Consider the following 13810-nt stretch of genomic DNA (forward strand, 5'->3'; position numbering starts at 1 on the left):
CCTCTTTGGAGGAGGAAATGGTGGTCTATGAGGATGCTTAGGTGAGGTCAGAGCCGAATATGCTTAATACAAGGAAATCTAGGAAATGCATGGCTTGTGCACAAAACCAGGAGCTAAAAGCAGCAGACTAGAAATTGATGCTTTGCTTCAAACTAAAATATGTATATTATTTCCTAAATCATGTTTCCTTGTGGTTTGCCTTCACTATGTTTATAAAGGCCTGACATCATATCTGCTTACTGTTTTCTTTTAAAAAAAACAAATGCTTGACAGCAGCAATCTTTCTGAGACAACAAGGGTAAGTTTTGGGGTGTTTTTTTTTCAATTAGTAACCTGCTGGGTATTTGATCACCTAATCTCCTTAAAGGAACATTGATTATATGCACACAAAATGGAAACAAAGATGAAAAATTTGGGGAGTTGGAAACTTGTTCCTTCTGTTTCATGAACATAGAAACAAAGAATGCTTGTAGGTGTGGTATTGAGGTACTGTGAAAGTTTGTGATATGTTAAATTGGCCCCTGAATCCATCTGTCTGAAGTCAATCTAACTAGCCTGTATTGTACCATAGATGATGCTTCAAAATTAGCCAAGAATTCTCCATAAGAAATGGAAACATCCATATATGCTTAAAAATGTGGGGAATAACGCCACAATTAAATCATTATTATCTTTATATACAAATGGAATAAAAAGGGGGAGGATGATATTGGCTCTTAAATTAATTTGGCTTAACAGATGCATAGGTTGAACGCTATGTCCAGGCTCTAAAAAAAAGCAAATACTTCTTTATGAGAAACAGAACACAATGACCAGCATCTAAGACTTCTTTTCAGGGAGCTGACAATTATCCTTGGTGTTAAGATTTCAGTGGAAATGGAAAAAAAAGTCACTTACGCCCCAACATGCCTTTTCTCATGGTCTGAATCTTCCATAAAATTTGCACATTCTTCCCTAGTAAAAAAGCCCCCAACTATTTCACAAAAATGACCTGTTACCTTAGGGCTGTTTAGTATTTTTCACAGATCAGTTTGTTTTGCTTCCTTGACTCTGTTTATGACTCTGCCTATCCCTTAGTTTTTGCAAGATAACCTCTAACTAATGACCATCTTGACAGCTATTCCTTCACCAACCAACCTGAAGTTCACTCAGGTTACTCCAACCAGCTTGACAGCACAATGGACAGCACCCAATGTTCAACTCACTGGATACAGAGTGCGAGTGACACCCAAGGAAAAGACAGGACCAATGAAGGAAATCAACCTTTCTCCAGATAGCACCTCAGTGGTGGTATCAGGACTAATGGTAACTCATGTTGTTTTCTCTTGAGTGTAAAAAAATTTAAGGTTAATTCTCAGTCCAGGTCAGGCCATATCATGCCAAAGAGGTAGGGATTAAATTTTGTGATAAAGCTAAAATTCCATTATATACTGTCTTCAGATGAAGGTTATTTCCTGCATGCATTCGTTCTTTTTAATTGATACCCTATTTTTTATGACAGCCATTTTCCAATATACTAGTCACTTCTGAACCTTCTCATGACATAAAACAGTTTGAGCAAAACTTACTGATGTCTGATCAGTACATATGATCGCTATGTGAGATTCCAAATACATCATCTTCCAGTCATTTTCTCAATGTAGAGAAGTATTATATACATTCTTAACTGCAGTTCATAGAGTAGGATTTTTTTCAGGAAAACATTAGCTCTTCCAACTGTATCTAGGATATTAAGCTGAAGGTAATAGAGAATCTTGGATTATTACTGACTTCTCAATTCAACTTGCCCACCTATTCTCTCACCCACATTGTCTCTGAAAAGATGAGAGAGCCAGCCATTAATTATATTGATGGCCAAAATGCAGATATCCTAAGGATGAATTTTAAAAAAAGAACAGACTTTGGCCATCTGTCATGATGGCAGTAACGTCCTATTGGCACTCACCTCACTTTACCCTGCCCCCATTACAAGTTCCTCTAGGTATACAAATTGTCACAAAAAAAAATGCCACTTTGCCAAGTAGCAGTCACAGAATTCCAAAGAAAGGGTGTTCTTGTGAAACCTGATTTGAATCATTTCAAGGAGAAAATAAAAGGAAGGCAGGCAGGAGAAGGTACCCAGGGCCATCTACTTCTGGTATTCTCTAGTTCATGAAAGTGTCAGTTGACAGACACATCAAGTAGATTTTCCAGTATTTTTAAAAATTATGGTATTAGTGTAAAAGTTGCAATGTATCTGTGCTTAGCCACAGGGATAAATTTTTTAGATGGTAGTTGAGAAATTGCTCTGATCATCATTATAAACATTAAAAACAAAGTTCACAAAGGCTGCATTTGTAGAGGTCTCTTAACATTATTTTTCTGCTTATTGGGACTCTAGCTAGATTTAGTTATATCTTCAAATTTTCTCTGGATTTTTAAAATTTTATTTTCCCCAAAGATTACATTGTTAATATTGAATGTTAATATTCCTGTGGTTTCTTTATTTGTAGGTATCAACTAAATATGAAGTCAGTGTCTATGCTCTTAAGGATACTCTCACCAGCAGGCCAGCACAGGGTGTAGTTACTACTTTGGAGAGTAAGTAATTCAGACTTTCCTATATCCATGATTATGTAGGAAGGAAGACAAAGAGATGAAAAATAACACTTAAATCTGTAGGGACATGGTATTCGACTGTGGGTGATATGCAGGATTTCCTTACAAATAAATTTATTTTGAAGATCATAATTTTTTTCTTAACCATCATCACCATTCCCCTCAAAAAAAGAAAAAAAAAGAACTCATTGGCAACTACAGCAAAGTCTCTTGACAAAGCTGCAGACAAGCCCAGAATTTACTGGAAAGGATACTTATTATAAAACACTTTTGTTTTACTAATATGGTACAGGTAGCAGGGGAGTTCATAACATTGGATTCATAACATTGGACATGGGGAACAGAATTGTCTTAATCTCTGGAATAACCAAAAATACAAGTTCATGTTTTGATTTCTATTGATAAATCTGATAATAGCTTTGAGATCTTAGATACAAGCAATTGAATTGCTACAATGGCTCCATTTTTCTCTTTTTTTATTCTCAATAAATATTTTATTTTTTCCAAATACATGTAAATACATGTTTTTATCATTCAATTCAATTCAACACAAAACTTTGTGTTCCAAACTTTTGTCCTTTTCTCCCTTCCATTCTCCCTCCCCAAGACTGCAAGCAATCTGATATAGGTCAAATATGTGTTATCCTTTCAAACATATTCCTATATTTGCAAGAAGAATCAGACCAAAAAGAAAAAATGAGAAAGAAAAAAGCAAATAAAAAGATGAAAAAACCATATTTTGATCCGCATTCAGTATCCATAATACTTTCTCTGGATGTGATTGGCATTTTCCATCCCAAGGCTGTAAGAATTGCCTTGCATCACCACATTGTTTAAAAGTATGGCTCCATTTTTTCATCTGTATGAGGAAGGGAATTACTTTTTTCACAAGATTGTTAGGAGAATCAAATGAGTTAGAAGATATATGACATTTTGAAAAGAATAAAAACAGTATACTAGTGTACTATCTATTAATATTAATTATTATTCATTATTCACTTCACTATAACATCAATAATAATGGAATGTTGTCATCATAGAAAGACTCAGAAGTGGTAATGTCAATTTCCTAAATTATTACTAATTTTCCCTTTAGAATGACTAGATGTTAACATCATAGTCATAAGAGATCAACCTTCTAAAAATCTATTCTTTGCAATACTTATATATATATTAAGGAATAATAAGATATACTTTAAAAAAAACAACTTCAAATCACCATTTCTGTGGATATTACAACACTAAAAACCCATATACTTTGATGTCATGTAGATGTCAGTCCTCCACGTAGAGCCCGTGTGACAGATGCTACTGAAACCACCATCACTCTCAACTGGAGAACCAAGACAGAAACTATCACAGGTTTCCAGATTGATGCTATCCCCTCCAATGGTCAAAGTCCTGTACAGAGAACGATCAACCCTGAAATCAGAAGCTATACCATTACCGGTGAGAATTAAGTTCCTACCTTTCTCTTGTCAAAAAAAAAAAATCTAAAAAAGCTAATTTGGGAAAACAGAAGAGACTTTACATATTTTTCCATGTTTCTAGATTAGACTTACAAAAATACTCTTCCAGATGGAGTTTCATAGGTAGCTAAGTATTTGTGAAACTGAGAAAGAAGACAGTTTTAGTCTCTGGTTTTATCTAATCAATAAAGCATTAGTATTGTATATTCTGAGACACAGACTAATGTAGTATATAGGAAATCGGGAAGATTTAGATTCATGTCTATCTAGAGACATTTGTTGTATGACTCTTCAGATCATTTAATCTCTAAACGTCATACATAACTTTCTAATGGTATGAGTTGCAGAACAATTGGTGACCTGCTTTATAGAAGAGATCCCCTCACTAGAATTTCTCTATATTAATGAAAATCATCATTTTGGACCAAAAGAAGCAAAATTCTGACTTAAATTGATTGTATTTTTATTTCTATCTTTAGACTATTTAGTTTATAGTTCAATTATTTTCTTCATTATGAGTTCTTTTCTATGCTGGACACAAAATCATGTCCTCCAGAACACTGATTTCTTGTAATATTGATCCAAAGAAGGGACCTAATATTTTCCAATCTCATCCTTTTCTTTCTAAGGTATTAAGCATGCAGCTACTAAAATAAAAATGAGCTAATTGGTGACATGTTCTTAGCACCACTTTTAGTGGTGAGGATTAATAGAGTTGACCCTACAAATAAAGACATGAAATTTAAACAAGAGAGCAAACATGTCTAGAGAAAGTTGAAGAAGTAGGGTCAATTCCAGCTCTAAAATTCTGATTACTTCTGTGGGGAAAGGAGGGGATGGGGAAAGCACTAAAAGAATCACCTAATGAGAGATTTTGGTTTTGATTTTTCTTCCCTAAGATTCTTTGCATTTATGATTTTCTTTCTGGATTTAAGAACTCTCAGCCCCAAATAATTTATATAAATAGTCCTACCTAGTTATCTAATTTAAAATGGATCTGACCTGAGATTACATATTTATTTAAGGAAACGAGAATGATAGAATCGACATAATTAAAGGAAGTTTTGTTTTTCATTATAATGTAAGAACACAGAAACATTTTTTAAAATTCCAATTCTAGGTTTACAACCAGGCACTGATTATAAGATCCACCTCTACACTCTAAATGACAATGCCCGAAGCTCACCTGTAGTGATTGATGCTTCAACTGGTAAGCATTTTTTTTAATTGAATGATTCCTTATTTTGTACTGAACTGTAGACAATGAAGCCATATTTTCATACATTGATAGTTATGTACATGTAAAATTAATAACTATAATAAGTTTATAACATATATACTTCTGATCTTTATTCATTCATCTCTATCCTAGAGAATATATTTTCTTTTTTCATATTCCTATTTAGCATGCAAACTATTACTCTTATTCAATTTTCTTCTGGTTCAAAACTCTCTATAGCTTTCCCATTTGTTTTTATGTATTAAAAATGCAAATTTTGGTGGTGATACTGAGAAAGTAGATAAGTTTTTATATTTTTTATTATGATGTATATTTCATTTCCTTAATTATTTATGGAAAATGCCAATACCAATCCTGTGATTATGTTTAGGTAAATAGATATGAGAAAGTGAATTAATTTTCTTTCAATGGCTATTCATTTTTTCATTCCAACTTTAATTTGTTTCAGCCATTGATGCACCATCCAACCTGCGGTTCCTCACAACAACACCTAACTCACTACTTGTTTCTTGGCAACCACCCCGAGCTCGGATCACTGGCTACATTATCAAGTATGAGAAGCCTGGGTCACCTTCCCGAGAGGTGGTCCCTCGACCTCGTCCTGGGGTCACAGAGGCCACTATCACTGGTATGTCTATTCTCCAGTGAGAATTTTCTGTCTTGTTTCCTGAAACATCGATAACAAACTTGTAAGCATTTCCTTGCAGACATGCTAGAGAAGGACCTTTAGTGACATTATTGTTCTGGGACACTGATGATAAAAACTACAGGGTACAAAAGTCACTATCTGGTGTCTTTTAACAATATTCCGCATCTAATCATAAGAGCAGTCCTAGAGATGGGGGCCACTTTTCTATACTGTGCCAAATAATGATGAGTTAAGTAAAAAGCTTTTATGGCACTTCCATCACAATGGCAACAATTGGATTTTTTCAAAGCAAGTTATTTACACTAATCTAAAACCAGTCTTTTAAATTCCACATAAAAGGATTTTCAATATCAAATGGTTTACTATCTTCGTATTGTTATATGAGGTTGAACTAAATGATCTCTACACTCTATCCAAGCACTAAGGTTACATGGATAATCATAGTAAAGTTATATTTACCCAGAAAATGTTTTCAATATGTACCCACCGAGCATCCTTCCTCCTGGACCTAGTAATCTAACATGACTACTGAAAGACAGTGCCATCACTGTATATTTTTACAATAGTTGGATCTATCTACTTACTCTGCATATATAGTATATGCACCCAGTTATTTACATATTGCTAAACCCCATTAGAATGTACAAGGATTATGGGGAAGAGTTGTTTTCTTTATATTCCCACAATTTATCACAGTGTCTAATACATAGTAGGCATTAAATAAATGCTTATTGACTTACTAACTGGTTAAATAATTAAAGCATAGTAGCCCATACAAATTTCAATTTGTGGCCATGATGAGAATGGTTTTCTGGATGCCCAAAGTGTTCCAGTTTAAAATCTGGGCGAAGTGAATTGAAATATCCCATTCTCTCTTCATAACTATTAAGTTTTGATCTCTCAAGCAATATACCGTTTTTTGAGGTACTGGAGTTTTTATTACATTATAATCTGAGTATCATCTTTGATAGTCAATATCATTAGATATTAATCAATGGGCTCAAAACTGACTCTGCACATTGAACAAACGGGCTTACCATTTAGAATAGTATTGCATGGGATTTTTTCTATATCCCAAACATCATTGTTGGAAGATGGTCTGTTGTAAATTAATCTGGTCTTTTGTTAAATGTAAGATCATAGGTCTAAAGCTAAAAGACACCTTAGAAGCCATGTGGTCCTTCCCTTTATATTTGAAGAAAGTGTATCCAAAATTAAGTTACTTGCCCAAGATAATAATTGGAAACAATCATATTTGAATTAATGAAAGCTCCAGTATTCTCTCAACAGTACCACACTTTATTGACAAACCAAAAACTACTAACCCCACTAGAATCCCTTACATTTATTTATAATTAAGTCATCTAATTTCTACAGAGATTATTTTTAAATAGTATTTTATTTCCCCCTATTATTTATTTAGCATTCATTTTTACAAGATTTTGAGTTCTGAATTTTTTACTCTCTTTCCTTCCCCTCACCTCTTCCAAAGAGGATAGGCTGTTTGGTATGATTAATGCATGTGCTATTATGTAAAACATATTTCCATATTAATCACAGTTTTCTACAAAAATTATTCAAGAACTTCTGTGAAGTTCAAGTTTTGTCTTTGTGAATAAGTACTATTTTCCCCCCTGAATTCAAGGAGGCAAACATGTCCCATGAAAAAGGAAGATGCCTTTATATTCTTCCAAGTAGGAACATCAAATTAACACTTCACTACCCATTATTTGGAAGTAGCTTCTGGATTCTGTAGGACATTCATTATATCAAGTGTTTTACAAAAGAAGCGAGTTATAGTTCTTGTCTTGAGAAATTCACAGTTTAGCTAGGGTTATTATCTAACTAGGGAGATCTAGGCTTTCCTATAATGGCATGATCAAATTAGATAATAACAATTCATAATATAAGCTATTATTATTGTCATTACTGTGTGTCATTGAGTACAAAAACCTCTCTGACTCCATTTAAAATTCCAATAGTAAAGCAGATATAACATTGAAAGGTCTGTTTTCATGGAAACTTTTCTTTGAAGAGGAGATAACCTGATCATTTTGTTCTCCTCTAGGGCTGGAACCAGGTACTGAGTATACCATCTATGTCATTGCCTTGAAGAACAATCAAAAGAGTGAACCCTTGATTGGAAGAAAAAAGACAGGTAAAGAATGCATTGGTTGTCAAGAGGAATTCTAACCAAGACTAAAAATGAATGATCATGTTGGCAGTTTGAAAAGGCTGTGTCTAATTTACTATTTTTTAACAGCATAACTTTGATCTCTTTTTCCCTCTCAGTAACAGCAATTTTTCAATATACATTACAGGTTGTTTTTTGTTCTTTTGCAGTATGAAATATAAAAGAAGTTGATATTGACTTTAATAGCAAATTCAAACAAAATCTCTAAGTAACTGGGTTCTTTAAAGCCCACTATCAAATTTTTAAAATGTTAAATAGATAAAGATGCTGCTAAATCTTTATTCTTTTTCCCTCTCTGAAGCCCTGATGTTGAAGAATGTTTGATTATTCAGTTTGTTTTTTATGAACAAAATGTTTCATTTATATTTAATTGAGAATTTTTTTCATTTTAAAACCAATTTAAGCATATATTTATCTAATTTACTATTTGAATTCTTGGGAAACTATGGAAAATTACTAAACTTTCCTAATTACCATCCATCATATATAACCTGAAATTACACCTTTTCAGATGTACTCCTCAAATGGATAAAACAAAATTATGATGCAGATTATACTCCTATTCATTATTTTTCTAAATTTGAGAAGAGGTAGCTTCTTTGGGGTGCAGGGGCTCAGAGCTTTGACTAAGTGGTATGAAATATTCATGCTAACACTTTCTTTCTAAGCTATAAAGAAACTTTTGGGAAAATCATAGAGATTTCTCCTTGTAAAAGTGTGCTGTGATTCTGCAAGTTGCTAATTTATGAGTGGCTTTGATCAGATTGGAAAATAGTTTATACTTATTGCTTGATTTGATAATGATTAATGCTGCTTTATTTTCGGGAGCTTGATATGCTTTGCTTCTAACCTCTCTTTGGCTAGATGAGCTTCCCCAACTGGTAACCCTTCCACACCCTAATGGACCAGAGATCTTGGATGTTCCCTCCACAGTTCAAAAGACCCCTTTCATCACAAATCCTGGGTATGACAATGGAAATGGTATACAGCTTCCAGGCACTACCGGCCAGCAACCTAGTGTTGGGCAACAAATGATCTTTGAGGAACATGGCTTTAGGCGGACTACGCCACCCACAGCAGCAACCCCCATAAGGCATAGGCCGAGACCATACCCACCGAATGTAGATGAGGAGATTCAGATTGCTAACATCCCCAGGGGGGATGCAGATCATCTTCCATATCCTCATGTTCTTGGGCTCAATCCAAATGCCTCTACAGGACAAGAAGCTCTCTCTCAGACTACCATCTCTTGGACACCATTCCAGGAAAGTTCTGAATATATCATTTCATGCCATCCCATTGGCATTGATGAAGAACCTTTACAGGTAATTGCTTATTTTCTTGTCATTTGCACTGAAACTACAGAAGGTTTAAACCAAGTGATTTAACTTAGCTTAGTTGACTCCATGTCATGAGACCTAATTCCAAATGGCTTCATTCCCAGAAGCCTTTGGGAAGACAGCATGGTTAGGATTTGGCACTTTCCCCAAGTTTGATCCCATTGTGTTTTCCCAGCACTGGATCATTAGTCTTAAATGAAGAAAGAGAATGAAGCCATGATGAACTGTTGAAGCTCAGCAGGCTAAATCAGTGTAATTCTCATATATCTAGGGATCTTGATTGACAGATCATTTAAAACCCTATAATTCTATCTGAATTTGCGGTTTTTCAAGAATGAGTAAAATACCATCTCTGTAGTAAGCCCATGCAGATTCCCATCAAGACATCCATGAGAAAGAAATAATCATTTTTGACCTTGTTCCCGAATGTATTATCAAGGTTATAATACAAAAGCAGCTTGAGAAATTGTTATATATGACTATAATAGTACCAAAACCTTCCCTTCCCTATAATTAATTTTTCTGGCATCCTTTTATATTTGACTCTCGTCCTTTCCCCCAGTAAAAGGATTGTTTCCCTCCTCAAATTTTCCTAAACTATTTTATCTCCTTTGCCCCATCACAGGCTACTTTGCATTATATTTATTGATATGCATGTCTTCTCTCCCTATACAGAATGTAAACCCTCAATGGGCAGGACTGTGGAATTTTTATCTTTGTACTTCCATTCTTCCTCCCCTCAGTTCCTAGTATAGTGTACTGAGACATAGTAGGAACTTATCAAGTTTTTATTCAATTGTATTGACTATCTGGCCAGAGTTCACACACTTTGAAAAAGTTAAGGGTGTGAGGAGATGGGCTTGTGAGGATACACAAATATGTCATAATCCACAATCAATATCAGAAGCTGACAGCTATTCTCAAGACATGGGACTGTGCTGATAAGTTCTGTGCCAGAGTCCAGGCCTGGTTTCTCATTTTGCTAAACACATTTATTTACTGTTTTATTTTTTTATTTGCTAAAATTATGTCTTGATAGCAAGACCATGGATCCTATTTTCTACAATATTTTGAAGAGCATTGGTTTAATTTCAAATAGCTACTCATTGTTTCCTCTGTTAGTTGTAAGCTCTTCAAGAACAGGGACTGTCTTTTGCCTTTCTTTATACTCCCAGCACCTAGCCCAATGTCTGGGACACTTAATAAATGTTTATTGATTGGCTGACTTCTTGAAATAGACCTTTTGGGAAGGAATCCTAGTAAGGCAAAAGGGATGTTTTCCCACTTGATGGGATGTTGGCCCAAAAAATAGCAGATTCTAGTGGAGAGAGTTAGAAGACAGGTCAAATTCTGCCTCTGAGGTTTACAATCTGAGTGCCATGAGCAAGTCAGTTAACTTCCCTGGGCCACGGTCTCCTTGTCTGTAAAATAAGCAGACTAAGTGTCTTTAAGAGCCTTCTAGAAACCTGTGATGCTATATAACTTCATTCCATCCCCTTCACAGAATTGCCCCATCCCTGGCCCTTCCATTCCCCTTCTTCTCCTGTTTATGTTGAGAGGGTTGAGAGACTATTTCTTTAGGAAAAGCCATGTCTATTCCTCACTATAATGCTTTTGCTCCACCTTGGATTTACTGATAATTACAGTTCAGAGTTCCTGGAACTTCAGCTAGTGCCACACTGACCGGCCTTACCCGAGGGGCTACCTACAACATCATAGTGGAGGCCCTGAAAAACCAGAGGAGACACAAAGTTCGGGAAGAGATGGTCACAGTGGGCAACTCTGGTATGTTCCCATTTATAGCATGTGGTCAAAGTCCTTTCTTTTCATCAGTTCCAGAGGCATTCTGTCCAAAAACTTTTAAAAAAAATTTATGGAATGTTAATATATACATGGATTAGGTTAAATTAGGGTGAAGAACTTTCAAACAGATAAATTAACTAGTTTGATAAATTTTTTTCTCTTCAACTAGAAGAGAATGCCGTCTCAGACATTTAACACTTCCTAGCTGTGTGATCCTGGGCAAGTCACTTAACTCCAATTGGCTCAGGAGAAAAAATACAGAGAAGTAAAGTTTTAGATCAGGGGTGTAGAACACCCTGCCCCTGGACGATATAATGGCAGCTAAATCATTTGCTAATGCAACCACAAGCGTGATGAGCTGAAAACAGAACACAACAACCTCCCCTTGCTTGAGTTCTATAAGCTGATAATTTTTGACTCATGAGTGATGTGGTGATTATCCAAATAACCTTTGACAAAAAAAAAAAAAAAAATGGTTCCCCACCCCTGGTCTAGTTTCCTGTGATTGAACAGATCTGAAATATTTGTTCCTGACACAAAATGAGCTTATTGTTTTCTGTAAAGTATGCTGTTTTCTTTTAGGGCAGTTTTATTTCTGTTTTGATTATATCAGCCAGACTATCCCAGTTAGCTGTTGATGGGTTTAGCATTTCTCTGAATTACCCCCTAATCTTTCTTTTAACTTACTGGCTAGATCTCAGCCTCTCCTGGCAACATAATGCTGGACACAAGGCCAGGAATATTCAGAGTGGGAAATCCTGAATCTTCTAACATTAGTTTCTAATATACAACAGAGAATATTAAGTAACAGATTTTTCAAGGAGTTATGATTTACTGAAGGCCAATTTAATTTCTAAACTCTATTCCATTTCCTCATCTAAGAATGGGGTTACTACTTTAGAAGTCATCCATACTCCCTATGAATTGTTGAATATTTCTGAAAAATTAATTATAAATTTTGCATATAGATATAAATTTATCTGGAGTATGCATAATCCTTGTCTAATATCTCATATTTATTCCCAGTAGAATTGTCACTGGAAAGGCGTTTCTAGCAGTATAAAGGCCTCTTGAATATCATGGTGGGCCTATCATTTTCTGAGGGAACTATGAACATGAGGGAATTTTAACTTCTAGCTGTTTTCAGAAAATTGGAGTCATTGTTGATACGCCCAGATTACTTCAGTACCTTTTCCAATTTCTTCAGCCCAGTAGGCATAGCTTGGGTTCTAGCCAACTTTCCCTGGCTTTGAGAACTTTCAGACTTAATTAGTTTATGCCAAAAACTCAATTTTTTTTTCCAGGATGATGTCTTTTTTAAATATTGACACTTCAAATACATACTATTACTTTTTGATTCATTCTGTGGGAAAAGAACCATAGCATCTCCAATTTAAGTTTAAAATCACAGTAAGTTTGTTTCATACTTAGTGGAGAATAACTTGGAATACATTTTTGTTTGCATCCATCACTTTAGCTTAAGCTTTTAAGGAAACTCGGGACTAGGCTAACAACCAGCCTCGATGTTATTATTTTTGCCTGAATCTCTCAGATTTCATTTCCTTTTATTTGGAATAGCTTATTTTATTAGCCGCCATAGCATTAAATGTGTTGATAATATTTCTATCATGATTCATTCACAATTCAGACTTGTCCTACTAAGAATGTAATTTTACTAAAATATGTTCTACATTCTACATTTTCTGACCTGGTCATTCAAATTTATGGCCCCTGGAAATTGAAAGGTACTATGTCTTCTTTGAAAAAACTATCAGTGCTTATCTTTGCCAAATTAAAGAACATGACTGAAGTTAATACTGTATTAGAAGTAAGAATAAAAATTAATAAGTACTATTCAGATTGTGGTGCTTGATTAAGCATTTATTCTTCAGTAATTTGAAAAACACTCATAACTCATCTCTTTTTATTCCCCCTTTTCTTCCTGAACAGTTAATGAAGGATTGAACCAACCTACAGATGACACATGTTTTGATCCATTCACTGTCACTCACTATTCCATCGGAGAGGAATGGGAGCGATTATCTGACTCTGGCTTTAAACTCTGGTGCCAATGCTTAGGTTTTGGCAGTGGTCATTTCAGATGTGATTCATCTAGTGAGTAGCCTGCTTTGTCTATCCATTCATCCATCCATCTATCTATTTGTCCATCCATTCCTACAGATTTCATGCATTAGTACTAATGGGCCAAGTAAGCATGTTTGGCAAACATTAGCAGTTCCAAACATGGTGCAAATTAGCTCAAAGCAATATTTTGCATCATTAAAAAATGATGGGAAATGCTGCTTGTTGAATATTGCAATAAATCAAAGGGTCACATGTGGATGTCATTATTTATCAAAGATTAGTTGGTAACTAATCACAACTTTTTTTTCTCCTGATACACAAACAATTAAAGGAATTCAACTCTTGAATAACAATCCTAAAAGAAGAAAGAATAATTTATAGACATGTTTATTTGTCAGAGTTTTTTGTTCAGTTGGGCTCATTCGATTATAA

The 13810-nt window shown here is 34.8% G+C and overlaps 1 protein-coding gene across 12 annotated transcripts in view; it reads left to right on the forward strand.

Annotated features, from left to right (window-relative positions):
• FN1 (fibronectin 1) overlaps positions 1 to 13810 on the forward strand; it is an 81161-nt gene that overhangs the window by 61076 nt on the left and 6275 nt on the right. For 4 of the 12 annotated variants that reach the window (XM_051983596.1, XM_051983599.1, XM_051983600.1 and 1 more), the window contains 9 exons: positions 1118 to 1305; positions 2493 to 2580; positions 3871 to 4047; positions 5188 to 5277; positions 5756 to 5935; positions 8025 to 8114; positions 9084 to 9475; positions 11137 to 11275; positions 13244 to 13408. In XM_051983596.1, coding sequence (XP_051839556.1) covers positions 1118 to 1305; positions 2493 to 2580; positions 3871 to 4047; positions 5188 to 5277; positions 5756 to 5935; positions 8025 to 8114; positions 9084 to 9475; positions 11137 to 11275; positions 13244 to 13408 — 1509 coding nt within the window. Of the gene's footprint in view, positions 1 to 1117; positions 1306 to 2492; positions 2581 to 3870; positions 4048 to 5187; positions 5278 to 5755; positions 5936 to 8024; positions 8115 to 9014; positions 9476 to 11136; positions 11276 to 13243; positions 13409 to 13810 lie in introns of all 12 variants that reach the window. The other 8 variants (XM_051983601.1, XM_051983604.1, XM_051983605.1 and 5 more) reach the window with 2 other exon arrangements.

Source organism: Antechinus flavipes, chromosome 3 (assembly GCF_016432865.1).
Source record: "Antechinus flavipes isolate AdamAnt ecotype Samford, QLD, Australia chromosome 3, AdamAnt_v2, whole genome shotgun sequence".
Taxonomy (NCBI): Eukaryota; Metazoa; Chordata; class Mammalia; order Dasyuromorphia; family Dasyuridae; genus Antechinus; species Antechinus flavipes.